This window comes from Vicugna pacos, chromosome 20 (assembly GCF_048564905.1).
Source record: "Vicugna pacos chromosome 20, VicPac4, whole genome shotgun sequence".
Taxonomy (NCBI): domain Eukaryota; kingdom Metazoa; phylum Chordata; class Mammalia; order Artiodactyla; family Camelidae; genus Vicugna; species Vicugna pacos.
This window is the reverse complement of record NC_133006.1, coordinates 22,138,247-22,165,901: the sequence shown is the minus strand read 5'-3', so window position 1 is coordinate 22,165,901 and position 27,655 is coordinate 22,138,247. Positions and strand designations below refer to the sequence as shown.

Genomic DNA, 27,655 nt, shown 5'->3' with positions numbered 1-27,655 from the left:
TGCGTCCTCCCAAGGGTATTATAAAAAGCTAAAACTGTTGATAATTCCTTGGGGAGAAGTGGCTCCCAGCCTCTTGTGTCCCCAAGTTATCAATGTCCCCAGTGCCCAGCAGACAGGGCACAGGGGGTCCCAGAGAGCTAAGGGAGGAGGCCACAGCCCCTCTCTGAGAGGGGGCCTATTAGCACCATGCAATGTTGGGGCAGCCTGCAGCCTGACAGATCTCTGGGCAGGGGCCCTCCAAAGTTGAAGTGTCGACTTGCTAAAGCTTCTGTACTCTTAATGAGGGGAACCCCGGCAGGGGAAGAGGTGAGGGGAGAAGGCTGGGCCGAAGTCCATGCAGGGGTCTCAGGATCCCCAAGGGCCCCTCTGGGAGTCATGACTTGAAGAACCTTCGTACCACAAACTGGCCCAACAAAACCACGGCCAGAACTATCAGCACGTTCCGGATGGGGCCATTTCCCAAGTCCAGGGCTGCCACCTGCCAAGAGAGACAGAGTGGTCACAAAGGGGCTGGCAGGTGTACAGTGCCCTGGGACCAGGGTGGGGCTGTGAGGGGGGTGGTCCCAGCAGCAGGGAGGCGGTCATCAATGCTTGGGCACTCACCCAGCCACCCCTCTGCGCGATCCACCGGGCAATGCAGTGATGCAACATGAAGTCGGCCACGAACCGGGTCACCTGGCCCAGGAAGCCAGTCAGGCCGCGCTGGTAGACATGTAGGGCCAGGCGGTAGCCGAAGCCCAGGAGAGCCACCACTCGGCCCCAGTTGATGCCGCTCTCAAACAGGCTGGGGACAGAGCGTCGACACAGTCAGTGGAGTACCCCAGAGGGCCCTTTGGCCTGCTTTTCCTCTCCCATCTCTTTGGACATTCCCTGCCCCCCACCAGCTGGAAAGCAAAATGGCTTAGCTGTGAATCGAGGCACCAGAGGCTGCCCCAGCTTGGCCTCAATTTGGGAAGAGCCTGAGTTTCTGTGAAAGGAGAAAACTAAGAGGGCATAGAAGTGGGCTGCTGCTGCTGGGGGTGTGACCCAAGTGCTGGGGGCACAAAGGGGCGCAGAGAGCGTGGAGGACAGAGCGGTGGACAGAGGCAGTAGGGAGATTACCTGTGGGTGCTGCTGCTGGCCTGGCAGCCCGAGGGACAGCAGAGAGAAAAGGACAGAAGAGGTTAGGACAGGTCCTAGAATCACAGCAGAGTGGGTGGTGGCCTCTAAGGACACAGGCAGGATGTTTCAGCCCTGAGCACCAATTCTAAATCTATTGCCTACTCATCCTTCACCCTCAGCCTCGAATCTACCCCAAGGCTGACCTCCTTACCCAGGTGATGACAACGGCTAACACCTTTAAGTGTGGACACTTTTCAAAACATATTTCCCCTATTTTACGGACTAGGAAACTGAAGGTTAGAAAGTTTCACAAAGCCAGTAAGTGGCAGGCAAAGCTGAGATTTGACCCAGGCAGTTGGTCTCTTTAACTGCAGATTGCCTCTCTGACACCAGATTATACCATCTGGAAGCCATTTCCAGAACCTGGTAGGCTGAAGCCAGGTCCAGCAACCTTACCATCTTTGGTGTGAAATGTGGCTCCAAATCCAAAGGACAGCTGTGTCCCAACTGGGCTGGGGGGCTCTGGGGACATCCCCACCAGAGCACCTCCATAGTCCTGATCTAATGGGTCAAATGCCAGAGTTTACAAGGGATGTAACCTTATACACCAGAGATGAAGAGCCTGAGCCTAGAGAGAGAAAGAGACAGGGGCCCAAGGCCACACATGAATTAACAGCAGACACAGGGATGACAAACACGTCTCCTGACAATGACAGAGAAGCGTCATCCTATCCCGTGGGCAGGGCACAGCACGGTGGTGACAGCGCAATGGAGAGGCAGTGGCCGAAGCTACCTCGAGGCAATCTTGGTGAAATACTCGTAGGCGTTCTCTGCTGTTGGCTGCAGGTGCTGCAACATGGCCTGGAACTCTGAGTCGTAGCGCCGGTTGATGTCGTCCCCGATGATGGCGAGCTGGCGACCCACCTGCCCCATGGTGCTGGAGGGACAGGAGGCAGCAGGTGAGCTGGCAAGCAGGCAGTTAGTACTGGGGCCCGGGCTCATGGCAAAGGGCTTCTGCCTGAGATGCCCTTGGCCTTGTGCACCCCTCCTTAGAGGTCCTGAGAGTGTTCTCAAACATAAAGGCTGGGCCCAAGGACAAGGGGCAGGCATGTGCTAAAAAGGGTGCAGGGTCCTGGATGGGTGTGGGAGCCCCAGTTGAAAAAGGAGCAGCAGTGGGAGAAGGGCAAGACCCCTCCAGGCCTTTCCAGCTCCCAAGACCTGCATGGGGACCCCAAATAAGCCTCCACTTCCCTGTGGGCCCAGGGACCTGCTGCTCACCTGGTAGGTTCTAGGGGCAAGGTGTCCATCTCTGGGTTGGTGGGCGCAGCTGCCCCCTCAGCCTCCTGCTCCTGCTGATGGCGGTAAAAAACGTAGCTGCGGAAAACCTCCTCCGTGTCCCGGGCTACCTGCTCCTCTGAGGATCAAAGCTGGGAGTCAGGGAGGAAGTGCTCTGGGGATGGTTCACTCTGCCTGTGGACAGAAGTGTCTCTCTTCTGGTCCTTAGTTAACACCTAGTGCTTACTCTGTGCAGAGTAGTCTTCTGGCACTTTTCATTTAATCCTCACAACAGTCTTGTGAAGTAGCTGATCCCTAATTTACAGACGGGGAAATTGAGGCACAGTGTTTATGTAACTTGCACAAGGCCATACAGCTGGAGGGAGCAGTATAGACAGGATGGAATCCCTGGCACTTGGGTTCCTGACTTCATTTTAGTGTGTACAAGGCACCCAGCCCTTATGGCTTAGGGAATGTGGGAAACCAAATTTGAAATTGTAGCCTGAGGCCCAGAAAAACCACATCGAGAGATAGTGACAAACCTGGGACTGAACCCAAAGTCCAGGGAAGAACCTGGGGTGGGCTGTGAGCTGCAGGCTTCCCTGATGGTCCCCTTGGAACAGGGAACGGGGGCAGCCACCTTACTTCCTCCCCCAAAGTTGTAACAACCCCGTTCCCTGTTTAGCAGACCTGACTTGGTGATAAGCCCATTGACTTCCTTATTTCTCCCACTGCAGGGATAGGACAGCCACGCCACGCCCTTCTTTCCTCCTCCTCACCCCACCTTGCCCAGCTGCCCTGGGAGGGCACTGTACCCATCTCATGCTCCCTCCCTGACCCCTCCCAGCCTCAAAACCTCCCACCCCTCCTCCCACCAAGACTCCCCCGATTCTCAGGGCTTAATCTTGACTGCAGTCCAGCTTCTGAGCCTGACGGGCTGCCTGCATTGGGTAGGGAGATGCTTTTCTCCTTTATACAAGGTGAGTAAACTGAGGCAGGCAAGCCTGCCTTTCATTCCCGCCTGGCTTTTCCACATCTACTCTCTCCATCCTCACAGACAACTCTGGTGGTCATGGGATGGGTGAGGGGACAAAGACCCTCACCCGAAGTGGAGGAGGGATCAGGTTCTCCACACCCCTGCCTGGGAGGACCTGGACCTTGTCCGGATGCCATTCCTCAGGTCCTGGTGGAGGGCAGTGTTAGCCTGTGGGGATGGGTGAGAAAAAGCAAAGATGGGGAACAGAGGTTTCTTCAGCCACATTGAGGGAAGGGGGCCCCCATTCCCCCAAGACCCCACCGCCCTAAGAACTTACTGAGTATTACACTGGCAGCTCTTCAAGGGACACTGGGGGTGAGAAAAGCCAGGCAGCCAAAATTCCCACCCAGGGATCAGCCAGGAGAAGGGGTGCTGCTATAGTGCCCTAGGGGATCTCTAGTTGCATTTCACCCCACTCCTGGGCCAGGGAGGCTAGTTTCAGAGGCTGGGGTTCCTTCTGCTGCTCCCAGGGCCTCCTGCACCTTACCCAGCACATGCTTACCGCAGACTTGCTACCTTCCAGCCAATGACCCATGAAGGCTGTCCTTGAAGGTCTCACTTCCCCTTGGCTAGTCAGAACACACCTGTTTTCCAGCTCAGGCCTGTTAGCTGCAAACATTTCCTGAGTGCCTGTGGTATGCTTCTACCACGTATGTATGTGTACTCCCCGGGGGGGCTGGACATGGAAAGAGCACAGTAACCTGGCAGGGTAAGCGCTAGCATGCCCATTTTATAGGTGGGAAAGGTGAGGCACAAAGAAGTTAGTGCCCAAGGCCACATAGCTAGTCAAGGCATCAGGCTGATTATCTGAATTTCCATGAGTCCATCCTCCACTTAACACTCATTTCAGACTTATTTTCCAGTTTGTGAACCTCAGAGGGTGTCCTTTCCAGGGCAACTTCCCCTGTTTGAGTCCCACCTGTGCTCTTCCCATTCCTGCGTGGCAGGTAGTTGAGGAAACCTTCTTCCCAGCCCCCCAACCTGTCTCACACATGTACCTCCTTGCTCTCCTGTCTCCAGCCTCTGTTTTCCTCTTTTGCCCAGTTCTGGCCACAACTCTGGTCTGCTCTGTACAGCGTCCACAGAGGGTGTATTTCCTGGACATAAGCTGTTTCACTTTCAGTTTGCACCCCCTTCATTTCCTCCCACCCCAAAGCTGCCTCCACCACCCGGGTGGGAAACCCCCTCCTCCTATCCCTGGGGAGGGCCCAGCCCTTCCTGGGGCCAAGCACAGTTGCTCCTTCCTCCCTGGGAGGACCTGTGTACCCTCCCCCACTCTCTTCCCTCTCAGGCCTGGGGCCATTTTTGAAAATGCCCCAGAGAAGGGGGGGTCCCTCTGTGTTCTCCACCCTTCCACTCTTTCAGGGCAGGGAGGGGGGAAGGCAGATCCTCCCCTCCTCCACCCCTGGGTGCCTGGCCTCTTTAAAATAGACCTTTGCCTGGCACACCCCCATCCCAACCGCTGCTTCCTGAACAAGGTGTCTTCCTCTCTCCCCTGGTCCCTGAAGCCTGGTGCCCCCAGGACTGCAGGGCTGGGGGGATACCTACTGCACCTCAATCACTGCCCCTGGGACTTAATTCTGGGATGAAGGTGGAGCCTAGAAACAGCCCCCAGGGCCAGAGGCCTGTGCCGACCTGAGTCTGCCTCTGCCCTCATCCGAGTGGCCTGACTTCCTGGTAGGGGGCCGTCCACTGTACCCCACCTGCTGGGTTTGCTGGGCCCAGGCTGTTTCCCAGGGGGAGCTGCCTGGCTTGACTTGCAGACCTAGTGTTAGGACTCCTGGGGCAGCAGGAAGCGCTATAAAAGTTCTCCCCCTGCCCTTGACCTTGGCTCTGACCTCCACTCCCATCCCCTAGATTGCTCAAGAACTTGGTTCTTTGGCACCCGATTCTCTGGCACCCAGGGCCTGAGCAAGAGGGGAAGCTGTCTGTATGGCAGCCAGAGGGAGCCCTGACTGGATCAGGCCCCCAGCAGGGGTTGGCAGAGCTGCCCAGATAAGCCTTGAGGCCTCCCCCTCCCCACCGGGCCCCCTAAGGGTTCCCTGCCTCACCCTGGGCCTAGGTTTCAGAGAGCAGGGAGGATGGGCAGGACCCTCCCGCTTACCTGCCCGGACCCTGGCCCTGGCCCTGGCCCGGGATCGCTCAGCAGGGTGGAGGCCGGAGATCCTGAGGGGCCGGTGGCTGCTCCCAAGGGTAAGGTACCCAGGCCTGGCTTCCCAGAACGGGCGTCAGTGAATTCCTGGTGTCCGGATGCAGCCTCTGCTTGTCCTGGCGCGGCCCTGGGGACCCGCAAGGCTTCGGTGATCATAGAGGTGCCGGCAGCTCCCTGCTTCAATCAGCTCCCTCTAGAGGAAGTTGCTCTGTGGCCGCCGGATGCGGATGCACCAGCCTAAGCCTTGGGCTCGGTCTGGTCTCGGCTCCCTGGCGAGAGAGCTGCTCCCACCCGGGAGGAGTGTCTCCCTCTCCCCCACTGCTTTCCCCACCACTGATTCCCAGCCCTCATCCTTGGTCTTTTCCCCACTTCCATCATCAATATTAATAAAAAAGCCAGGATGGTGAGGTTTCTTAAGCACCACTGTGTGCCAGGCTCTTTAGGAACTACTGTCTCACCGAATCCTCTCAACAACCTATGGAAGTAGGTACTTAGCCTACACCCGTTTTACAGATGGATAGACTGAGGCTTAGGAGACTGGTTTAAGGAACCTCTCCCCAGATCACTGAGCTGGTTTTATAATCGGGGCTGTAGGTGGGGGATATAATACTAAATTGAGATTCAACGTGCAGTTAAGACCCATGTACCAAGCACCTTGGTGGTGTCCGGAGGTAAAAATCTTGAAGGTGATAGGCAGGTAAACAGAGATGAAAACACAGGGTCTGTGCTACAACCTGGGCACGTGCAAGCTGGATGCTGAGAGGGAGACAAGAGGGAGGACAGATACTCTCTGGCCTCTGGGAATGGCCCTCAAGGACAAAAGCAGCCACAGCCAGGGAAGGACAGGCCTAGTGGAGAGGGGTGAGTGCCCCTGCCCCGTTCTGAGTCGGGGTTCCCCAACCTCCTCTGCCCCCTACCCCTGTGTCTCCTGGAGCCTCGCCAACTGCCCCACTCAGGCTGGCTCCCCAGGCCTCCTTCCCCTGCTTCATTACCCCCTGCACACTCTGCCCCCAGCCAAATCCCCCCTACCATACCCCACCCCCACCTTTGCCTTCTAGAACTCCTGGAAGTTTCCAACTGGAGGTTTTAATTTGAAAACCTTCTATTCTTAAGCAGTTGGTCCTGAGGTGGCTGCTACAGCCCTTCTCTCTGACTCAGGTCCTTCTCAAGATGGAGACCCCAGCTCCAACCCCTCGATCCAGAATTTTGGGCCACTCCTCTATGCTCTGCCTTTTCCATAGCCTGGTGGGGAGCAAGGGCAGCCCAGAGAGCTCAGACAAGGCCCTGTTAGGGGGTCGGGCACTCCCCTTGCCAGAGCAGGACGCCATCCCCTTCACCAGGGAGGAGCAGGGAGGAAGGAGTCCAGGCCATCCGCCGTGCTGCCCTATACCCTCTCTGTGGCCCTATCACAGCCCGATCCCTCAAGGCTTGGGATGGGGGATGCAGGGCCCCAGACCCCCACCCCCATGGAGGTCCTGAGGGTCGTGGCCCAGGGTGCAGAGGTGAAGTCAGTCCTGCCCAGAGGAAGCCAGGAGGTGCTGGGCAACCTGTTTGAGTTGGAGGAGAGGGAAGATGAGGAGGAGGAAGCAGCAGGGAAGGCCTTAAGGGATACTGGGACCTCAGACAGGTGAGGAGCTGGGCTGTGGATTGTGGGAAGGAGCCTCGGATGGTGGTACTGGGGCAAGGCCTGGATGTAAGAAGAGGGAAGGATGTGGACCTGGATGGGAGGACCCAGAATGGGGATGGACCAGGAACAGACTCCTTGGATGGGCAGAGGACTGGGTGGGGAATGGATGGACACATGATGGTTGGAGAGGAGCTCGGGGCTGTTGGAGGCAGAGATGGGGGTCTTCCCACAAGTGAGGGGTTATGGATGGAGGCACTGAAAGGAAAGGGGGACAGGCCAGGGACTGGGAAGGGCTCCTTTCCGGGCCCCACTCCGCCCTGCCTTCCCTCCTCACTCTCTCCTTCCTGGTTCCCACTCCTATGTGGACTTGGTGCCCACCCTAGTGAGGAAGGGGGCCCACTTCTCCCTCTGCTCCCCACCCCTCTCCTCACCCTGTTATTGGAGACAGATACCCACCTCTGTGATGAAGACCCCAGAGGGCACAGCAGGGAGTTGTTGGGAACAGGAGGATGGAGGAGGCTGAGCTGGGCTTGTGTGAGAGCCTTAGGGGGCTGGAGGGGCTAGGGGGCCTTCACCACATCTCTGGGCTCCACCTGCCACCTGCATCTGACTATGCTTTGGGATCAGGGGCCACTTTGCCCAAGCCTTGGAGCAAGGATGCCTGCAAAGGGCCATGGGGCCACTGGCAGTCAGCCCCGAGGCCTTCACCAGGGAGGAGGAGGAGGAGTGTCTTCTTAATGGTGAGTGTGGTGGCCACAGGCGTGAGGGAGATGCCAGAAACAGACCATCTTCCTCTAGAACTCCCCAGGGCTGTGGGGCCTGTGAGGACACAGGGCAGTTTGAGGGAATGCTGGAAGCAGGCTGGATTTGAATTCCTACTCCACTAGGCCAAGCTGTGTGATGGCAGCAAGTCACTCAACCTTTCTGTGTCTCAGTTTCCTCATCTATAAAATGGGAATATAACAGTACCTATCTCAGAGGGCAATTGCAAGGATGAAACGAGAAGTTCTTTGTGAGTGCCTGGGACTGTTCCTGGCACATAGGAGGTGTTTGCTAATGAAAACAAGGAAACCTTACCTTCAGCTTGGCCCTCCCTGTGTCCCTGCCCGTCTGGGCTTGGGCCTGGGCCGCCTCTCATTGCTGTCAGCCTGTCAGTGACCCCTACCCCTCCACAGGAGACCTCGGGTTGGCCTCCTCGAAAGTAGGGACAACTCCCTGGAACTGCCTCCTCAGCTTGTACAAGCAGCTTCAGAAATTGGCCATGGCCAAGGTCCGTGGGGCTAGGCTCTGGTTGCGGGGGTGAGGCCTGCCTAGGGTCTCAGGGGAGCAGTCATCTTTCTTAACCCTTTGGGAGCTGTTGTTCCTTCCTGCTTTCTGTTTTGGGTTGGGGTGCGGGCTTGGGGCCCTGCACCCTGATCTGCTCATTGACGGGGCACACCCTCAGTTTCCTCTCAGGGAAGTCTTGCCCCACGAGGAGAAAGATGAGGAAGAGGAAATGGAGGAAGAGGACAGCTCATTCAAGCTCTGTGTCCCAGACGTTGTCACCTTCCAGTCGCCGCTGCATAAGACTTCTGGGTCGACAGATACAGTAGGTAAGTGTGGTGCTCCCACCTCCCTGCCCAATCAGTCCCCAGGTAGAGGGAGTCCCACTTTGGCCTGTGGCTCATGGGTGCAATGCCAGTTCTTACCACCAGGTGGCACCAGAAGACCGAAGATGACCACTCGAGCTCGGGGACCAGTGTGTGGCTGGTCTGGAGGTCAGGCTAGGTCTAGCTAGTGTCCTCCTCCCTCAGGGTTTGGGAGGCTGCCGGGGTGGGGGTGGGGGTGGGGGGTTGACTGGGACTCCAGTTCCTCAAGCACTACCCAGTCCCAGCCCGAAATTCTCCCTCTTTCACTGGCCACCTCCATCCCTAGTTTTCCCATCACGCATCATGCACTGCTGTGACAGTGTCCCAGAGGGCCCACTCTCCCATTACAGCCCCCTTGCTGCCCAGACATGGTGAGCAGATGGCCTAGTGGTAGTCACATATTACGATAACATCACTGTTGACATTTTCATAGCCATTACTATGGGCCATACCCTCTTTTAAGCACTTTTCATGAAGTAATGCATTTTAACTCTGAGGTAGGTCCTGTTACAGTCTCTGCTTCACTCTGAGGAAAGTGGGGCACAGAGAGGTTAAATAAAACTTGTCCAAGCTCACACAGCTAGTAAGTGGCAGAGCTGGAACTCGAACCCAGGGGGTTTGGGTGGTTTCAGATCCGTGCTCTGAAGTTGGTGGCTGGAGTGGGCCAGGTGGGAGTCGGGGCAGATGTCTGGCCCTCGCGTGCTCTCCCCAGGAGGTAGGGAAAGAGACTCACACTCATACTGGCAGGAGAGAGCCCATGGAAAGTGAGTTTCCTGAGAAAGGCAGGGTGGTAGGGAGGTGGCATCTGGCTGGCTCCAGGGATGAAGAAAGGGCTATGGCTGGGGGTGACCAGGGGCTGCACAGGCTGCGGTGAGGTTTGGAGAGCCGGAGCCACCTCCTCTTCCTTCATCCTCATGAGGTCGCTCCACCTTTCTCCTGCCTGTCCCATGCCCATCTCTCTGGCTCTCAGGTTTTGTGGAGTCGGAGTTAAAGAAGCTTCCGGTAGTACAACAGGACTCCTGCCTCTGGAAGATGGGTGGCCATGAGGGCCAGGAGCTACTGGCCCAGCAGGAGATCACCCTGGAGGAGGCAGGCATTGTGGACAGCCAGGTGTGCCTGGCCCATCCAACTACCACATCCTGCCTGAGGGCACTGGGGAAAGTGGGGCTGGAGACCTCCTATCTTCTCAGGCCCCTGGGCCTGGCTCCAGCATCACCCCTCCCTCCACCAACCCGCCACTTTTGGGTGTGAAAGGCATAATTCCTTCTTGGGGGTGGTGCTGTCAGAGTGCAGAGGAGGTCCTGACCCCCTGCACACACACTTCTCCATCAGTCTGTCATTTGACCTCGAGTCCAGATGTCCATATTTAAGGCTTAACTGCCATCCACCTGCTGTGTGGCCTTGGGCAGGTGTCTTCCCCTCTCTGGGCCTCAGTTTCCTCATCTCTACAATGAGGAGATTTGTCTAGGTGGCTTTAAGGCTTTCCTGTGCCTCTGTCAGTCACATAATGTTGCTCTTTCTCTGTTTTCTCCCCCAATTCACAGCCATGCCTACTCCCACGAACACACAGAGGCATGGGCAAGGACTACCCACAGGCCCACCCTCTTTGACCTTGGCCTCCTTGGCCTTATATGTTGGGCCTGTCCCAGCTTCTCTGAGTGCACATTGACAGATCTGTTGATGACAAATGTGTCAAAGTCCTTTTTATCCTTCCATTCATTCATCAGCTCATCCTTTCATTCAGTGGAATTTTGTCCCTGATAGTCTGTGTCGCTTACAAAAGGAAGAGCAAAGTCTTTAGTCGAAGTCTCTGCTCTGGCACTGACTTGCTCTGTGACTTGGTTTCTTTACCTGTAAAAGAGAACCATTGGAGGATCGGATAAGCTGAAGAGTGTGTGACCTTCAGCTGCAAAGGGCAATCTAGTGTCGGGGATTACATCTCCCCCTTGGGGTCGTGAACACCAGAAATACTTGCCTCTGGGGCACTGAGAGGCAGCCTTCCCATTGTCCTGAGCCCACATGAGTCACAGGGCGCCCCTCTGTGCTCTGGGGAACATGCTGGGCCACCTCACCCCGCATCACACTGATTGTCGCTCTGGCAGGGCCCTTGCATTTGCCTTTACTCGCTGAAAGGATCTCTGCTCACCCTTCCCTCCTGCTTCCCCTCCCCTGCAGAACTGCCCCCTGAGCCGGGCTGCCCCGCTCCCAGGAGTCACAGTCCTAGAGTAGCCGGAGCAGTGCTGGGGGCCCCTAGGGAGCTTCTGGGTAATGGCAAGTGGGGGCCCAGCTCAGTCCTCATGGGGACACAGCTGCCTCCAGAATGTCTTTCTCCTGCGGGTGTTTCAGGGGTCATGTCCATCACCACCCCTGCTTTCTCCTTATCTGCCCTCAGGAACACCAGGCTGAGGGGGAAGGAAGTCGCCTCCCAGCCTTTGGGGAATGCTGGGGACCTGGGGCAGGGGTGCTGAGGCAGTGGAAGCACCATCCTAGGCCGGAGGGAAGGGTGCAGAGCCCCATTGGTGTGATGTCCAGGACAGAGGTGAGGGAAGGGAGGGCTTGGTTGGGGTGCCTGGCTCGAGGGCTTCCAGGGAACCCCTCCCAAGTTGGAGGGAGAGGGTACCTCTATTTTATGGGAGGGAGGGAGGTGGCTCAGGGCTAGTGGATCTGGGTCCACATGGGAGAGGGTCTGGAAAAGGCTTTGGGGTGCTTGTCTCTGGGAGTAGGTGGGAAGGTTCTGGGAGGATGCAGATCAGGGAGGGGAGAGCTCAAAGATGCCAAGTCATCTTCCTTCACCCACTTCTGCCCCCCAGCACCTGCTCCTTGAGGAGATGGATGAGATGGGAAACTGGCCCCCAGAGTGAACCTGGTGCTGGCCTGAGTCTGCCCTGCCCGGATCCCTGCAACCCACATAGGGATGTGTCCCCCACTTCTTAGGGCACATCAAGGAGCCCCTGGGGCCAAGGGCTCTTAAGATAAATGGTTGTCCATGTGTCTGCAGAGTGGGCCTGCCCAGCAGACTGTCCCCAGTCACCTGACTCAGACCTGTGATGTTACTAATAAAACCCAATTTGACTTTGGCCTTTTGGGCTGTCTGTCTGTGGACCCCGTCCCTCATCCTCAATCCAGGAACAAGCTTAGTTTATAGAGGTCTCAGTCTAGTCCTAGTCCTTGCCCATGGGCCACCAGGCTGCCCTGGCTGCAGAGCCCTGGGTTCCAGTGGAGGGGCCACAGTAGGGCATCTGAGCGGAGGACAGGAGATTTGGTGCACCTGATACGGGGGTGGGAGTGAGGAAGGGCATGTAGCCCAGAGTGCCAAGGGAGCCCCTGCTGCCTGCCCCTCTCAGTAGGAGTGTTCCTGACCTCCCTCCCTCCTAAGTTCCCAGGCCAGGCTTGTGGCCTCACAAGGAGGATCCGGGAATTCTCTAGGAGGAAGTTGCTGCCCAGCCAGCACAGGGACAAAACCAGGAAAGCAGCCCTGGGACCATGTGGACCTGCCTCTGGGGCTGGGATAGGGGGCGTGTGAGGGGTTCCTGGGGCTGATGGAGGAGGGCCCATGCTATAGGGGCTGGAGGCAGGACCCTATCCTGCTGTTCCTGGTCGCGGCCAGTCTGCCATGCTTGGTGCTGAGCACCTCTGAGGAGTCCAGGCTGAGGGAGGTCCAGACATCTAGAAAGCCCAACTCTACCTAATCCCAGAAACAAGGATGGGCTTGCGTTAGGGGTGCGCAATGCTGTGCCCTTACTGGCCATGGAAGGGCTCACCCTTATACCTGGCTTTGTGGGTATCCAGTGGGAGGGAGGGCCAGGCCGGATTTGGGCACCAGGTGCTATGCCAGGAGGTCCTGCTGGCTCCCGGTAGGATCCTGGTTCCTTCCCTCCCGTTCTGAGCTCCCAGCACAAGTGTGCGAGAGAGCTCCCACTGCCCTAGTTCTTATCAACACAACTGCTATTTACAGCTCGTCTGGCCTTCTCTGTGGGGCCCCCACTGTGTCCAACCCGAGGCCTGTGGCAGAGCTGAAGTTCAATGTCAGAACATGGGGGCCACTCCAAATAATTATTGTAATTGAAAACAACAGCTGGTTGTCAGATGGATATCAGTGCTTGGGGTGGTGGTAGGGAAACTGCAGTGACCTGGCCTCCTGCCCCAGCTCCGCCCAGCCCAGTGAAGGTGGGAGTCCCCGCCTCTCATCCCCTCACCACTCCCCACAACCCCCACCTACCCCGGACTGGGGTTGATGAGGGCTAGTGATTCACAGGTGGGCTGAGGCTTTATTTTCTCCTGGGCTTCCTGTTCAGGCCCCACCCCCTGGAATCCTTGATTCAGGCTCTGAGCTGAGGCTGGTGGAAGGGCCCATCTGGACTGTCCCTCTGAGTCAGCTGGGAAGCAGCCTTATGACCATATGACTCACCTGTGCCCTGATTATTTCCTCCCAGAGTACTGGCTGTTGGGAAGGGTGGGGGCCTCTGAGGGCAGCCTGTTCGCTCCGTGGCTGCATGTGGACCCCTGGTGCTCCCCGCATGGACATAGCACTCCTCATGGACCCCACGGAGAGGGTACTTCTCTGCCTTCCGCCTGCCTGAGAAGCCCCCAAACCTGGTGCCAGCCATGCCCTGGCTGGAGGAGGCTGCCTGGGCCCAGAGCCCTCCAGGAGGCAGTTCTGCACCTCCCATTGCCTCCTGGGTGGGGCCAGCCAACAGCTCCTGGGCACAGGCAGGCACCACAATGGGTCAGGGAGGCTGGCGCTGCTGGCAGCTCAGGCTCTTTGGCTGCCCACCTGAGCCAAGTGGCCACTCCGAGGCCACCTCAGCTCCCAGGGACAGGAGCACCTCTTCCTGGGACCCCTCAAGTATGGGGCTGCTGGGGAGTGAGGGGAGCAGAGTCTCTCTTTCCCTTTATGTTAAGCAAGGGTCATGGCACCTCGTCGTCCACCTGGCTCTGGGGTCCCTATGAACTATGGAGAGGAAGGTCTGTGAGGCTGGGAGTGTGGCTGCCAGTGCTGGAGCAGGACAGGGGTGTGGTGGGGCTGCGTGCAGGCACACGGGCCTGAGGGCCTTTTGCCGGCCCCAAAAGGTCCTGGGCTGGTTTCTGTGGATGGGCCTAGATTGGCACGAGTGGCCCAGGGGCCTGCTGTGGGGGAAGACCAGTGGGCGGGGACAGAGGGCTGGGCGCAGGCTCCCCACCCACACAGAGAGAGGCCAGGCCTTCCTGAATGGTGTTTGAGGGAACGCTGCAGATGCGTCTGTGGGTCTGACCCAAGGACTGGGTGATATTTAAAGCTGTCTTCACCTCGTGGGTGTGTGGACAGTCAGGGGAGGGCTGCCATGCACTGCTGTGCGGGCCGTACCCTGCAGCAGGGCGCTTGGCTGAAGGGTGAGAGGGCTCTGAAACCCTGTGGAGGTGCCTCTAATTTACTTAAAAGGGCCAATTGAGCTGGCAGTGGCCCTGGTCAGTCCTGTAGGTTTAAGTTGAGCCATGTTGTCAGAACTTGCCAAGCCTCTGCCCCTCTCTTCTCTGCCATCTTCCTCCATCTCTCTCTTCTGGTAACTGCATGTGGGTCTCTGTTCCCCCCTCCCTCTCCCCCTCTCTCCGTATGTCTCTGTCTCTTTCTCACTGTATGTCTGGTGGGATGTGGTGAGAAAAGCAGCCCCCGGATCCATTCTGAAGGTATTTGGGGGACAGCAGTGGCTGAAAGGCAAGAGGTGTGCAGAGGGGAAGGAGCATGGGGGTGGCCCCAGGGAAATGTGGGCCTGCCTGCCTGGGGAGACAGCGGAATATCTCTCCCTGTGGGATCCTGGGCAGGACCTTTGTGGAAGAATCCACCTTGGGCCCTGTTTTGAGTCATCAGTTGCCAATCTTGCCTATTCCAGGGCGAGGGAAAGGCAGAACCACTTGTATTATTTTCCAAGTGGGAAAGGAGGTGGGGAGCAGAGAGGCAGAGGGGAGACTCAGCTGGGTTGGAGCTGCGGCTTCGGCTCAGACAAGCTCCTGTGACCACACGCAGGCCCCTTATGTAACTCTCTGAATCTCACTTTCCACATCCCTGAGATGGGCAAGTTACAGGCTTCTTGTGGGGGCTAAATGAAGTGCTGTCTGGCATGGATCAAATATTTACTAAGCATCTACTCCATCCTGTTCCAGGCACTGGGAATAGAGCAGTGAACTAGACATTGCAAATCTCCACTTTGTGGAGCATTTATGATTGATTGCTAGTAAGGTAGACAGTGAACAGATCATGTCTCAGGGACTGACAAGTATCCGAGGAGAAAGGAAGCTGCGTAATGGGATGCTGTTTCAGACAGAGTGATGGGATGGGAAGGGCCTCCCTGAGGAGGTTGTGTGGAAGCTGGGACCACCAGGAGATGAGGGCAGGAGCCCTGGGGATGTTGGGGAAGGGAATTACAGCACAGGGAACAGCAATTGCAAATGCCCTGAGGCAGGAGCAGGCAGGGAGTGTTTGAGGAACAGGAAGGAGACATTGTGGCTGGAGGGGAGTGAGTGGGAGGAGGAGTAATAGGAGGAGGTAAGATCAGGAAGAAAGAGGGGGATCGTGTTCTTTGCTGATCTGGGTTTTGGGGGTTTATTTTATCAGACTGAGGAGTGACATGATGTGGTTTACATTTTAAAAGTCTTCCTGGGCTGTGGAGTAGGGAAGAGACTGTAAGGGGTGAGGGTGAAGCACAAAGGAGGCCACCTAAGAGGCTTCTGGGGTACAAGAGGGCAGCCTCACTGGCTGCTGTTATTGTTATGAAAAGGGTACTGGGGGTTGCTGGGGAGGGTTTTTACCACAAGGGGGTGCCTTGTCCCACAGTGGTCAACCAGTGTCTCACCGGGTGGAATCTCTCACCGAAACCCCTTTCTCTGCTGCCCAGAGGGTGGAGGGGGCAGCCTTGCGGCTTGGAGTCTGGGGAGGGCCTGCCAGTCATGCATGGGCAACTGTGACTGGAGCAGGCACTTGGCACCTGCAGGGCCTATGTGCCCCAAGGTGCGCAGTAAATGCGTCCAGGCTACGACAGCCCACCTCTTACCCCACCCTCCGCAAGGATGGCCACGCACCTAGGGGAATCCCTGAACCATAGGGAGTTTCAGTTCCCCGTGATACTCAGAGGGCCAGAGCTGCCTCTGCTGAAGGTGATTTGATGTAATCTGTCTGGAGACCATGGATAAAAAACACCTCCTCGTCCTCATGAAATCCACAGTGGGAGGACTGAGGGCACAACAGGGGCCTTCAGTAAAAACCAGAGGACGATGCTGCTAGAACACAGGTTTGGACAGCACAGACGGGGGAGCAGGTCATTCCAGCAGTGGGGAATCCAGAAGTTTCAAGGAAGAGGCATCATTTGTGACTGGGGCTTGCAGGAGGAGGAGGAATTTGACAGAGGAAGTGACGGGGGGAGGGCATGCCTGCCAGGGGGACCCTCTGGTAATGGGGAAGTGTCCAGTCTGCATCCAGACCCCACTTCCCAACTCGCTGACCCAGCCAGAACCGTCCTGGACTCCTCTTTCCTGGTCTCTTCATTCAGTCCAGGAGGACACTTGGGCAGTGGTTCTCAGCTGGGGCAGGTCTGTCTGCTGGGAGACATTTGACAATGTCTGGAGACAGTTTTGATTTGTTACAACTTGGTGGGTAGGGTGGTGCCACTACCATCAGCGGGTAGAGACCGCCTAGTATCAGTTTTGCCATCTTTAATAAAGGTTTTTGGGAGAATTAAATGGGTTAATACCTGTTCAGTGTTTTTAGAAAAATGGCTGATATGTATTAAGCACTTGGTAACATAAGCTACTGTTACTTTAAAACATAAATCCTCTAAAAAAAAACCCTAAACAGTTAAAAACAAACAAACAACTAAGCAGTTGGAAAAAAAATAATAAAAAAATAAAGTGTAAATCTTTTATTCAAAGCCCTGTATGGCTCTCCTTCGCCCAAGTGAGAGCCAGGTCCTTCCAAGGCCTGACGAAGCCCCTCACTATCCAGTCCCTCTCTGTCTCCAACGCCATCTTCACTGTCCTCCTTCTCTCTCTGTGTGCTCTGGCCACACTGGCCTCTTTGCTATTCCTTACACACACTCAGCCCACTCTTGCCTCAGGGCTTTTGCACTTCCTGTTCCCTCTGTGTTGGTGGTTCTGCCCCTAGGAATTTACATGACTCACTTCCTTACCTCCTTGAGGTCTTTCCTTAGCTATCAGCTGTCACATTCTCAGAGGGTATTTCTTTACTACCCTACGTTAAAAAAAAAAAAGCATCTATCTCTTCCAACTGCACTTTTATCATCTAACATATCATATATTTAGTTTGTTTATGTGCTTATGGTTTCCAACTGGAACGTAAGCTTCACAGGGGCAGGTAATGTTGCCTGTTTCATTTGCTGCTGTGTCCCTGAGGCCTCGAACCTCACTAGTACATTCCCAGTACCCTTAAACATTCCTTAAATGAATGAATGAGTATAGTGAATAAAAAAGTACTCCAGCAGGAGGCAGAGAGAGAGGCAGGAAACGGAGAGAAGGTAGAACTGTGGAGTGGAAGGGAGGGCCTGAGCGGACATCTGAGAAGATCCAAGGCCCTGGCACGGCCTGGGGCACGGAGGTCTGCTCAGCTGCCCTCCCCTGGCCTTCCAGCCCGATCTGCTTGCTGGGATCCTCCTGCAGGTGGTGCCCTGCTCTACCGGATAGGCCCTAAACCTGGCCCCCCCAGGCCAGGTAGATGACCAGGCCGAAACGAAGTGTCCTTTCCCCTCTGATATGCTGCCTCCTTTCGGGGACGCCCAGCTCAGGATATGTCCTACAGCTCAGTAAGTGCCTGAGGGCCTGAGTGGGCCTCTGGAGTGGGCAAGGGGCCACTGCAGTAGCCACTCTGCCCTGAGGCCCAGAAGAGGAGCAAGGACAGCTGCCAGGGCAGACCCCTGCCCACTACCAACCCCAGCGTGCACTCACGCCTCACTCATTCGACACATCTCTCTTGAGAGCCTGTTGGGAGCCCAGCTGTGAACAGGGGGCCCTGGCAAGGATGGATGAGGGATGGGGGAGACTGGGTGGCAAATCTGCTGCAGATGGGACACTGGCCTGCCTTGAGCACCTTGCTCTGGGCTACAGTGATGTGAGGTTGGGCTGAGGCCTTGAACAGCTTCAGGGACAGCGGGGACAGGCAGGGTACTGAAGAGACACTTTACCTCTTGGCTTGGGGAGGGGATGGGGACCATGGGTTTATCTTGCTTCCCTGACCGCTTAAGTCCCCCACCCCGCCTTCTCTATGTGCCACCAGGAAGCTGTCAGTGGTTTCTGATGATTGACTGTCATCAGCTTCTTGAGAGCCTTGAACCTTGTGCCAAGACCCCAGGACCAGACTCCCAGCACCTCCCATCCCTCCAGCCTTCTTGCTTAGACACATTCTTGACTCGACCCCTCCCTCCTGAAGTCCTTTCCTCCCTGTGGTCCTGCCTCAACTTTCCCTTTGTACTTGCAGAACCTAGGTGCTAGGGGAGGGGTGTTTGGTAACAGAGCACAGTATCTTCCAGCGGGTGGAGTAACCTCCGAAGTCCATCTGCATGCCAGTCCTTTTACACACACATGCTTGTATTCAAATGCTTCTTGGGCACATGCACCGTCACCCCCACACACTTCTCTGGGTTGCCCACCTGCCTTGGGTAAGGGCCTGAGGGACCCTTGGCCTTCACTGTCACAGCAGGCAGGCAGGAGGCAGATGCTGAGGGCCAAGTTTTGCATTCTCAGGAGCTCAGTTTTCTAATCTGTAGAATGGGTGCCAGCTTAAGGTGTCTTGGTTTCCCCCAGGGCCTGTAACCTGTGAAGTCCCACATAGCACAGGGAGAGAGACCTGTTCTTTTTTTTTTTTTTTAACATTTTTTATTGATTTATAATCATTTTACAATGTGTCAAATTCCAGTGTTCAGCACAATTTTTCAGTCATTCATGGACATATACACACTCATTGTCACATTTTTTTCTCTGTGATTTATCATAACATTTTGTGTATATTTCCCTGTGCTATACAGTGTAATCTTGTTTATCTATTCTACAATTTTGAAATCCCAGTCTATCCCTTCCCACCCTCTACCCCCCTGGTAACCACAAGTCTGTATTCTCTGTCCATGAGTCTATTTCTGTCCTGTATTTATGCTTTTTTTTTTTTTTACATTTTTATTGATTCATAATCATTTTACAGTGTTGTGTCAAATTCCAGTGTTCAGTACAATTTTTCAGTCATACATGGACATATACACACTCATTGTCACATTTTTTTCTCTGTGATTTATCATAACATTTTGTGTATATTTCCCTGTGCTATACAGTGTAATCTTGTTTATCTGTTCTACAATTTTGAAATCCCAGTCTATCCCTTCCCACCCTCTACCCCGCCCCCCCCCCCCCCCCGGTAACCACAAGTCTGTATTCTCTGTCCATGAGTCCATTTCTGTCCTGTATTTATGCTTTGTTTTTGTTTGTTTTTGTTTTTGTTTTTTAGATTCCACATATGAGCGATCTCATATGGTATTTTTCTTTCTCTTTCTGGCTTACTTCACTCAGAATGACATTCTCTAGGAGCATCCATGTTGCTGCAAATGGCATTATGTTGTCGGTTTTTATGGCTGAGTAGTATTCCATTGTATAAATATACCACATCTTCTTTATCCAGTCACCTGTTGATGGACATTTAGGCTGTTTCCATGTTTTGGCTATTGTAAATAGTGCTGCTATGAACATTGGGGTGCAGATGTCATCCTGAAGTAGATTTCCTTCTGGATACAAGCCCAGGAGTGGGATTCCTGGGTCATATGGTAAGTCTATTCCTAGTCTTTTGAGGAAGAGAGAGACCTGTTCTGAGATGTCACCTGTGGTAGTTTTAAAACATGGCCCCATCCTTTGGCACTCTTCCCAGGGAGAGCGGGGATCTACGTCCTTCTCTTGAATCTGGGAGGGCTCTGAGTACCTCCATCAATAAAGTACAGTGGGAGTGACACTATGTAATGTGGAGGCTAAGTTATAAAAGGCCACACAGGTTCCACCTACTCCTCTCGGAACACTTGCTGGAGGATAAGCCAGCCCCCAAGTAAGAAGTCATGTGGAGTCAGTCGCACCACAGCCCCAGCAGAGCTCCCACCAACAGCCGGCGCCCCCTGGTGGCCACTCGGGGAGCCATCGTGCATGTCTAGCCCAGTTGAGCCTTTCAGATGACTCCAGCCCCAGTGGCCTCTGACAGCAATCATATGACAGACACCACCCGCCCCACCGCCACCACCGAGAACCACCTAGCCGGGCCCTTCCCAAATTCCTGACCCACAAGACTTTGAGCACAATGAAACAACTGTTGTTTCACATGGATAATTTGTTATGCAGCAATAGTAATCAAAACATTGTCCCCAAACCTTTCCTGATTCTTCTCTTAGTTGTCTTCCCACCTTGTCTCTTAGGCTGAATCCCTCCTGGACTGGACTCGGAGTCCTTGAAGATGGCTGCCTGGGCTCTGAGAATGCAAAGGGGGAGCTGGCAGGCTGCCCACACTCCCTCCAGGAAGTGCTTGGCTTACTCTGACGGCAGTGACCAGCCAAGCATCTGACAGGTGAGCTTCTGGGCAGCACCTCTGCCCCGGTCCCTCCTGTTTGGCCAGGACCAGGGTGTCCTGGTGCCCATCTCTGTGCCTACACTGGCCCTGCCCTCAGAGGCTACGTCAGAGACTGATCCAGCTCCCCGAGCTCCCCAGAGGGACTGGGCTCCAATCGCCCACAGTAGGAACTGGTAAAAAATACCTCCTCTACTGGGGTCACTCTGGTCGCCTCCATTCATGTATGTGTCCTCGAATCTTTGTCTCAGTGTCTGCATCCTGAGGAACCCAAACCAAGACAGAGAAGGGGAGGGTATAGCTCAAGTGGTAGAGCTCATGCTTAGTATGCACAAGGTCCTGGGTTCAATCCCCAGTACCTCCTGTAAAAATAAATGAATAAACCTAATTACCTCCCTCCCCCTGCTGGGAAAAAAAAGTATATATAAGAAAAAAAAAAGAATAATAAGACAGAGATGTCAAGATGAGTCCTCAGTGACTTTACAGTTGGGTCTGAGAGGTAAAATCAACAGCCAATAAGTACAGGTAACAAACTTAGCAGTCACAACCTGCCTCTGTAAAGCACCCCCGGTGCCAGGGACTGGTTGTAAGGCATGATGTCTGTTAACTGGTTGATCCTTGATCCTCTATGGTTGGTGCTTCATTACTCCCATTTGACAAATAAGGAAACTGAGGTTTAGGGAAGTCATTTGTTCAAGGTCAAGAGCTTGGAAGTGGCAGGTCGGCCTGGAAAGCCTAGGCTCCGAATAGTGGTGGCCTCGTGGAGAGCAGAGGTCCTTGGCACAAAGGGGGGAATTTGACCTGAGCCTTGAAGGATGAATAGACATTGGGAAAATGGAGAGTCAGAGAAAAGGCCTTGGGCTTTGGTTTCCTTTTCTGTCAAGTGGTTGTAATAACTGTAGCCTCTCTTGGGGCCATTTGAAGATTAACTGAGCTAACAGAGACATAAATGGACCGTAGTAAATGTTCAGTAAATGCTAACCCTTACTGGCTATGAATGGGACAGTGTGCACTGCAGGTGTGGTCCTGGTTGTAGGTCTGAACAGGTTCTGGAGGCAAACTTCCAGCTCCCACTCCCAGCACTCAGGCCCTGAGGGGAGGAAGCTGAAGAAGCCCAAGGAAACTAATTAGTCTGGAACCCCTGAATTTGGATTTCCACTCAGGCAGCCTGGCATATTGCTCTTTTAAAGAACTCCACCACCTCTGGTGCCTAATCCCCAGATCTCCCATCCTGGACAGTCCTGGAAGTCCTCCCTGCTGTCCAACCTCTTTTTTTTCCTGCTGTGCATTTTGTCTGTCCGGACAAAGGGGGAGCTAATGAATCATGGTGGTTAGCACGGGAATCTGCGGGAATCAGGGCAGGTGCAGCATGTTTGTTGCCCACAGACTGTTTACTAAGGCCCACCTGGCCCAGGATGGAGGGAGACCAACCCTGCTCCACTGGCAAGTGGAGTCAGAGGAAAGCTCTAGGTGGCAGCTGGAGGTGAAGGCTGGAGGCACAGGCCTTGGTGGGGTGTCCCTGTCCCAACTGTCGGGCTCCTCCCAGCCACCGCTGAGGAGGCATTTGGGGCAGGGTCTCTTAGGGCAAAGGAACAGCCCTCCGCCAGGCATAACTCATGAGTGAACAAAGATACCCCTCCCAGATTCCCTGTCTGTGACCCTTCTACAGAGTAAAGATTAAACTACAGGTTGGCAGGCCTGAGTTTGAGTCCTACCTCTGTCACTTACTAGCTGTATGACATTGAGCAGGTCCTTTCACTTCCCTGAGCTTTCTTTTTCTGAAACATGGAGATGACTTACTAGCTGTACAACCTTCCCCAACCTGTTAGATAACTGAATTTCTGCTCCCTATCCATTAGCTGCTTAACTGCTGTCAAACCTCAGCTCTGTGAGCCTCCATTTCCTCATCTGTGAAATGGGGACGGGGCTGAAGGCCGATTAAGGGCACTAATGCACCCATAGCACCACCTAGGGGTGGGCATCAGGGTTGGCAGTGGTTGGTTATTATTGTTTCCCTTTCTGGCTCCTGCTCCAAATGTCTTATTTTGGGGGCCTTCCTCTCTGCTCCTCTAGCCAATCCTGGATAAATACTGAAGGTTGGCTGATATGCTGGCGGCCACTCCTGGAAGTGGCTACATTTAGAATGATGGTAATGCCAACCAAAGGAGAGGGCTCCTGAGGTTCAGCTTGGCCCAACCCATTGTCAAAGGTCTGCTGGAGGGCAGGGGCTAGGCAGGAGCCTGGGCCACGGTGACCAGGGCTCTTAGGCCCTCGGGGAGCCCTTGCCCTCCTGCCCTACATGAGGTCTAGCACACAGCACAGATTCAGTCAATATTTGTGAGGTGACCAGATGCAACCCTCCTCACAGAACACTTGCCTCAAAGGTCCTAGGCGGGATTTGTTCATGGCAGACCGGGAGAGCCCCTTCCAGAGAGAAGCCTGCCCAGCTCTGACAGTCCAGGCCTGGAGGATTTCTGCAGTATCTGGGCCGCAGGAAGGCAATACCGGGGCTGCCTTAGAAGGTTCCCGTGTCTGGGTGGGAGTGGAGGCTGCGCTTTTCTGGGTCTCAGTAAGGCTCCTGTCTTCCTGCTGGCCCCAGGAGCTCAGTGGGGGTGTGGGAGGAAGAGGCTGATTGCTCAGCCTTGGAATCCCTCCTCTCCACCCCCCCCACCCCACCCCCGCCTCACTGCACTCCATCTGGCCAGCAGCCTCCCCCGCTGTCCCAGGACAAGGGCCCCAGTGTCTGCTCAGCTCCTGGGCAAACAGCAGGCCTTTCTCTCCCTCTCCCCCTGGAGAAGAGTGCCTTGGCCGTGACCCACCCTGCCCCCTTGGAAGGGCCCAGCACACCCCTCAATGCACGACCTCTTCCTTCTGAATGATCCAGAAACAAAGGCTGGCAAACCCGGTGTAGGAGCAAGTCCTGTTTGGTGGCTGAACCCCTATATTTCAGCCCTTCCGAGCTGCAGCTGGGCAGCCCCGGCAAGGGCCAACTCACAGGGCCTCAGTCCTGCCAAGGTGGGTGTGGGGCACGGCTGGAGGCCAGGACCCAGCCCAGGTGGACTTGACGTCATCCTGTTCATCTCCTGCCAGACAAAGGCTGCTCCTGCCTGGCCCTGGCCCCGGGGAGGCTTTTCATGCTGGTCTCCTTTCTCAACAGGATCACCAGGTTGATGTACCCCTCCTCTGAACCACCCCTCCCTTGTTGGCAGGTGAGGGGTAGAGGCCTGGGCACACACTCACAGAAGTCTGTGCAGCTTCCCCTGAGAGTGCAGGGCCCCCTTCCTGAGGCTGGAAAGAGAATTGACAGAGGCCTCCCTCTTCTCTGGGGCTCCTGCCAAAGTCTTGACCTGGGCTTCAGGGTGGGGGTAACCACATAGTGTGAATGAGAACTGTAATCAGACAGCCTCCACTGTAACCTCCATCACTCCTCAACTCTGACTCCAAACTCAGGGGAGCAGTAAGGATGGGGAGGCAGGTACAGCCCAGCCCAGCCCCCGTACTTCCTCCTTCTGGCCAGTGGGTTACTCAAATTGGGAAGGGGACTTGGAGGTCTGCTTTTTGGAAATCTCCATAAAATCTTCTGCCTCATCAATGTCCCCCACCTTGGTCATCCAATAAAATAAGATTCCACTATTAGATTTTCATTTCTTTAGATCTATAAGCACGTCTCTTTATTGAGAACTCTGAGGACTCTGCAAACAAAGACACTTATAGAGGAATAAATGTTTTACCGAGTAGTTACTTAAGTTAGATATTCTCCATTCACCCCTCCAGATCCATTGTCCACTCTTCTGTGCTTGTCCTGTGTCCTGGAAAGCTGACCTCTATGGCCTGAATTACCCAGTCTCCCTTGTCCTCTGAGCTGATGGAAGGCACTGGTAAGAGACTGGAGGGCACAGGAGAGAGAGTTTCATTGTTTGTTCCATTGGTCCGTTGGCTCCTTTTCAGGCCTTGGCTGGTAACAGCTCTCTGCTATTCCTAACTCCAGGGTGCTGCACCATCCCTTGCTGGGGCCCTTAGCCCTGCCCACACCTCTGCAAGTTGATCCATTCATTAACCTCTCTTTAATCACCCGCTGGCATTCTGTTGCCAGTTTCCTGCTGGGATCTCACTAACATAGCTCTCTGTTCTTGTTTTACACACAAGAACACTGAGGTCCAGAGAGGCGGGGCAGCTTTGCTGTACAGCTGGCCAGCATTTGCAGCCAGGGCTCAGTGGTCTTGCTCCAGGTCTTCTGCTTTTCAGTATTTGCGAAGGTGCCTGGGGAGGGGTCACACATTACCTGCCAGCCAACATCTCAGGACAGAGGAGGAGGAAGGACTTGGGTGGGGGGGAGTCCTTGGTTTCAGGATTCCAGAACCAGGGAGCTTCTCTCTCAAGAGATGAAAATGAGCAGTGGGAGGGGGGGGGTCACTTTTTCTTCTGTGACCAGTGGGAATGGCAGCAGCAGATTCTTTGATCTCTTTCTTCACCAGGCTAGGACCACGTGTTTGGGTTAGCTGGCTGCATTCCCACCGTCCGTTTCCTCTCCAGTCCCTTGCATGTGGTGTGTGGTCAGCAAATGTCTGAAATAAATAGATATGGCATTGATGACTGGGAGGTGGGGGTGGGGGACGACAAACAGAACAAGTTCTGTCTTCTTTCAGGCTCTCTGGGAGGCTGAATATGTGAGTGTGTGGATGAGAGGGTATGAGGGAGCGTGTGTGTGTGTGTGTGTGTGTGTGTGTGTGTGTGTGTTGTGTGTGTGGGCTCGTGGGGAGGGCAGCCCTGGCTGGGGCTCAGTGGTTCCTGTGGGCTGGGGTGCCTGCCCAGGGCAGCTTATGGCATGGGGAAGGAATTCTCTGGGAACCCCAGCGGGCGGTGGGTGGGGTGCCCTGGTGACCGGGCAGGGTAGCTGCTGTACTGAGTCAGCCCTTCTGGCCCGACTCCGCCCCTCCCCTTCTGGCCTGGCTGCCTGTCAGGAGTGAGGGGCAGAGGAAGCCCTTGAGGGCTCCCTGTTATCTGCCCCAAACCAGGAGATGGCACAGCTCACGTGGGGGAGATGTTCCTACTCTTCCCAGTCCCAGTCAGAGCTTCAAGAACAGTCAGAGCCAAGGGTAAATCTGGAAAGGTGATGTGAACTCTGTTTACAAAAAGGAACCTGAGATCTAGAGAGGTCTGTACCCTCTGCAGTCACACAGCAGAGCTGGGGATAAGTCTCTAGAAGGCAGTCATGGTTGGGGGTAGGCAGGGGAACATACTGGTGAAGGGGGCCTGGGACTGAGAGCTGGTAGCCCCTCCCTGTGCTCCAGTTGTCTTATCGTCCACACTCCTCAGAACACACGCTGTGTTCCCTCTGAGTCTAGGGAGGGAGTCTGAGCACCACCACCCTGCGTCCTCCACTCTCAGGCCTGGATTGGACGAGTAGAGGTGGGTTTTCTGGAGGAATTCCTGCTGGTGCATGGAGTTTGGGGGTGAACATCTTTAATTTTGGTTATATGTTAAACATCCACATAGTCCAAAATTCAAAAGTTAAAAAAGAGACATGGTAAAAAGTAATTTCCTCCAATCCAGTCCCTGCCCCTCAGTTCTCAGTTCCCCTCCTAGAGACCCCTGCAGTCACTGGCTCCCTGTAAATCCTGAGTTCGGGGTTTCTGACCAGAGTGTCCCATCCCCTTTGTTTTCCCTCTAGGAGAGGCTCCCTTGGGAGGTAGGTGCTGGGGATACCCAGCCATTGAGGTTGGGGCCTGAACCAGGTAAACCAGTTGCCATGGGGATAGTGATAGCCTCCTTCCTGGGCCTGAACTTGGCTTTAGCTTAAAAGCATCCCACTCAAGCCACTCAGGAGGGCTGGGGCCCTTGAGTTCTCCTTTCCAAATGCTTAGAGCATCCTTGGAAGCTCCCACCTCCCACCTGGGGATGCAGGTACCTGGTACCATGAGTGGGGCTCCCACAGTCTCCCTTTATCTCCTGCTATAATTGATATACTTTCTCCATCCCCTTTCTCTTTGACATTTCAATTCTGTTCAAATGTGTTGAGCATTTACTATGTATCAGGCCTGGTCTGGAAATACAAAGTGAAGTAGACACAGCTTCCTCCATCCAGGAACGTATGGTCTAGTGGGGGAGGCCAAAAAAGAGAGAGATCTTTACAATTCAAGATGCCTGTGGTATATTCTCTGATAGTGGGGGAACAAAGAAACCCCATGCTGGAAAGTCTGACAGTACCAAGCGTTGGTGAGGGCATGGCTCAGGGGCACAGTTCTAGTGGCTGGTGAGAGGGTGAGTTAGAACGGCCACTTTGGAGCACAATTCTTCAATTCCTAGGAAGTTGGCAATGCACCTTGCCTGTGATCTAGCAATTCTGCTTCCTAAGTTCTCACTCTAGAGTAGAGTTTTTCAAACTTTTGGACAGATATCCTCAAAAAGCACACACTGTGATCCAGAATACACACACCTCATACTCACGACAGACACAGCTTTCAGCCTAATAGTGACCCTGATGCCATGTGATGCACATTCTTTTCTAATCAGAGTTGAGTTTTAAAAATGGTGATCTTTATCCACTAAATTGATTTCATGACCTATGAATATGTCCCAGTCCATAGTTTGAACAGGGCTTTCCCTGGAGACACCCATGTGTTTGCACAAGGAGACAAGAATGTTCACTGCAACATTGTTGTAATAGCCAAAACCTAGATAGAGCTTTCATGGTCACAGACAAAACAGATAAGCAAATTGTGATGTGGTCAGGAAGTGGACTATCATGCCTTTGCTCCATGTATTAGAGGATGCATGCAGGGTGATACCACTTATATAAAAGGTAAAAGCCTGCAGAGTGATAGCATACATTGTTTATGGATACATCCATATGTCATACAAACATAAAAACTATAGGAAACAATACCCACCCAAATCAAAAAATTAAATAAATAAACCTAATTACCTCCCCCCAAAATTAAAAAAAAAACTTTTTCTGTATTTTTCTTTATTCCCTTTTAACGAGGAGCACTGTACAGTTGAAATAACCAAAACAAAATGGGTTTTTTTGTGTGTGTGTTTGTGACAATTCTGTTTTTAATAATATTTGGAACAAGTGGGCCATTAGCTAGATTTCTCTTTCTGTTCTATAACAAAGTTTGACTAATTTTAGGCATTTATAAATCTGCTTTCATTCGTTTCACTGAATTATAATTGTACCTATTTTCTGATATCTGTCTCATATGTATTTCCATTTCTTGCAAAAAGCAGAGATGGAAATATGCTATTAAAATTGTTTTTAATTGTG

At 54.2% G+C, this 27,655-nt stretch overlaps 2 protein-coding genes across 3 annotated transcripts; one reads left to right on the top strand and one right to left on the bottom strand.

Moving 5' to 3' along the window:
- Positions 1-49: 49 nt before the first annotated feature.
- BAK1 (BCL2 antagonist/killer 1) lies at positions 50-5,674 on the bottom strand. Of its 2 annotated transcripts, XM_006202110.4 has the most exons (6): positions 5,517-5,674; positions 3,480-3,580; positions 2,380-2,515; positions 1,895-2,038; positions 604-784; positions 50-478 (listed from the first exon to the last, which is right to left on the bottom strand). In XM_006202110.4, the coding sequence occupies exons 2-6, from the start codon at positions 3,547-3,549 to the stop codon at positions 374-376; spliced, it is 636 nt and encodes a 211-aa protein (XP_006202172.1). In that variant the 5' UTR covers positions 3,550-3,580; positions 5,517-5,674; the 3' UTR covers positions 50-373. The 2 variants fall into 2 exon arrangements, with proteins under 2 accessions (XP_006202172.1, XP_015093013.1); XM_015237527.3 differs by lacking the exon at positions 5,517-5,674 and having other exon boundaries at positions 229-478; positions 2,380-2,453; positions 3,480-3,586.
- A 989-nt stretch (positions 5,675-6,663) lies between these two features.
- LOC102528235 (gametogenetin-binding protein 1-like) lies at positions 6,664-11,896 on the top strand. The gene is given in 7 exon segments (XM_072945233.1): positions 6,664-6,897; positions 6,900-7,191; positions 7,819-7,931; positions 8,367-8,461; positions 8,636-8,783; positions 9,790-9,929; positions 11,630-11,896. Coding segments are annotated over 7 exon segments (1,002 nt in total). The 5' UTR covers positions 6,664-6,734; the 3' UTR covers positions 11,681-11,896.
- The last annotated feature ends 15,759 nt before the right edge of the window (positions 11,897-27,655 follow it).

Bases quoted from the DNA above. Each gene is read 5' to 3' on its own strand.
- BAK1 (XM_006202110.4), bottom strand. From the start codon at position 3,549: ATGGCATCCGGACAAGGTCCAGGTCCTCCCAGGCAGGGGTGTGGAGAA. The intron at 2,516-3,479 runs GTGAGGGTCTTT...TTTGATCCTCAG, and splicing joins TGATCCCTCCTCCACTTCGG to AGGAGCAGGTAGCCCGGGAC. The intron at 2,039-2,379 runs GTGAGCAGCAGG...CTGTCCCTCCAG, and splicing joins TTGCCCCTAGAACCTACCAG to CACCATGGGGCAGGTGGGTC.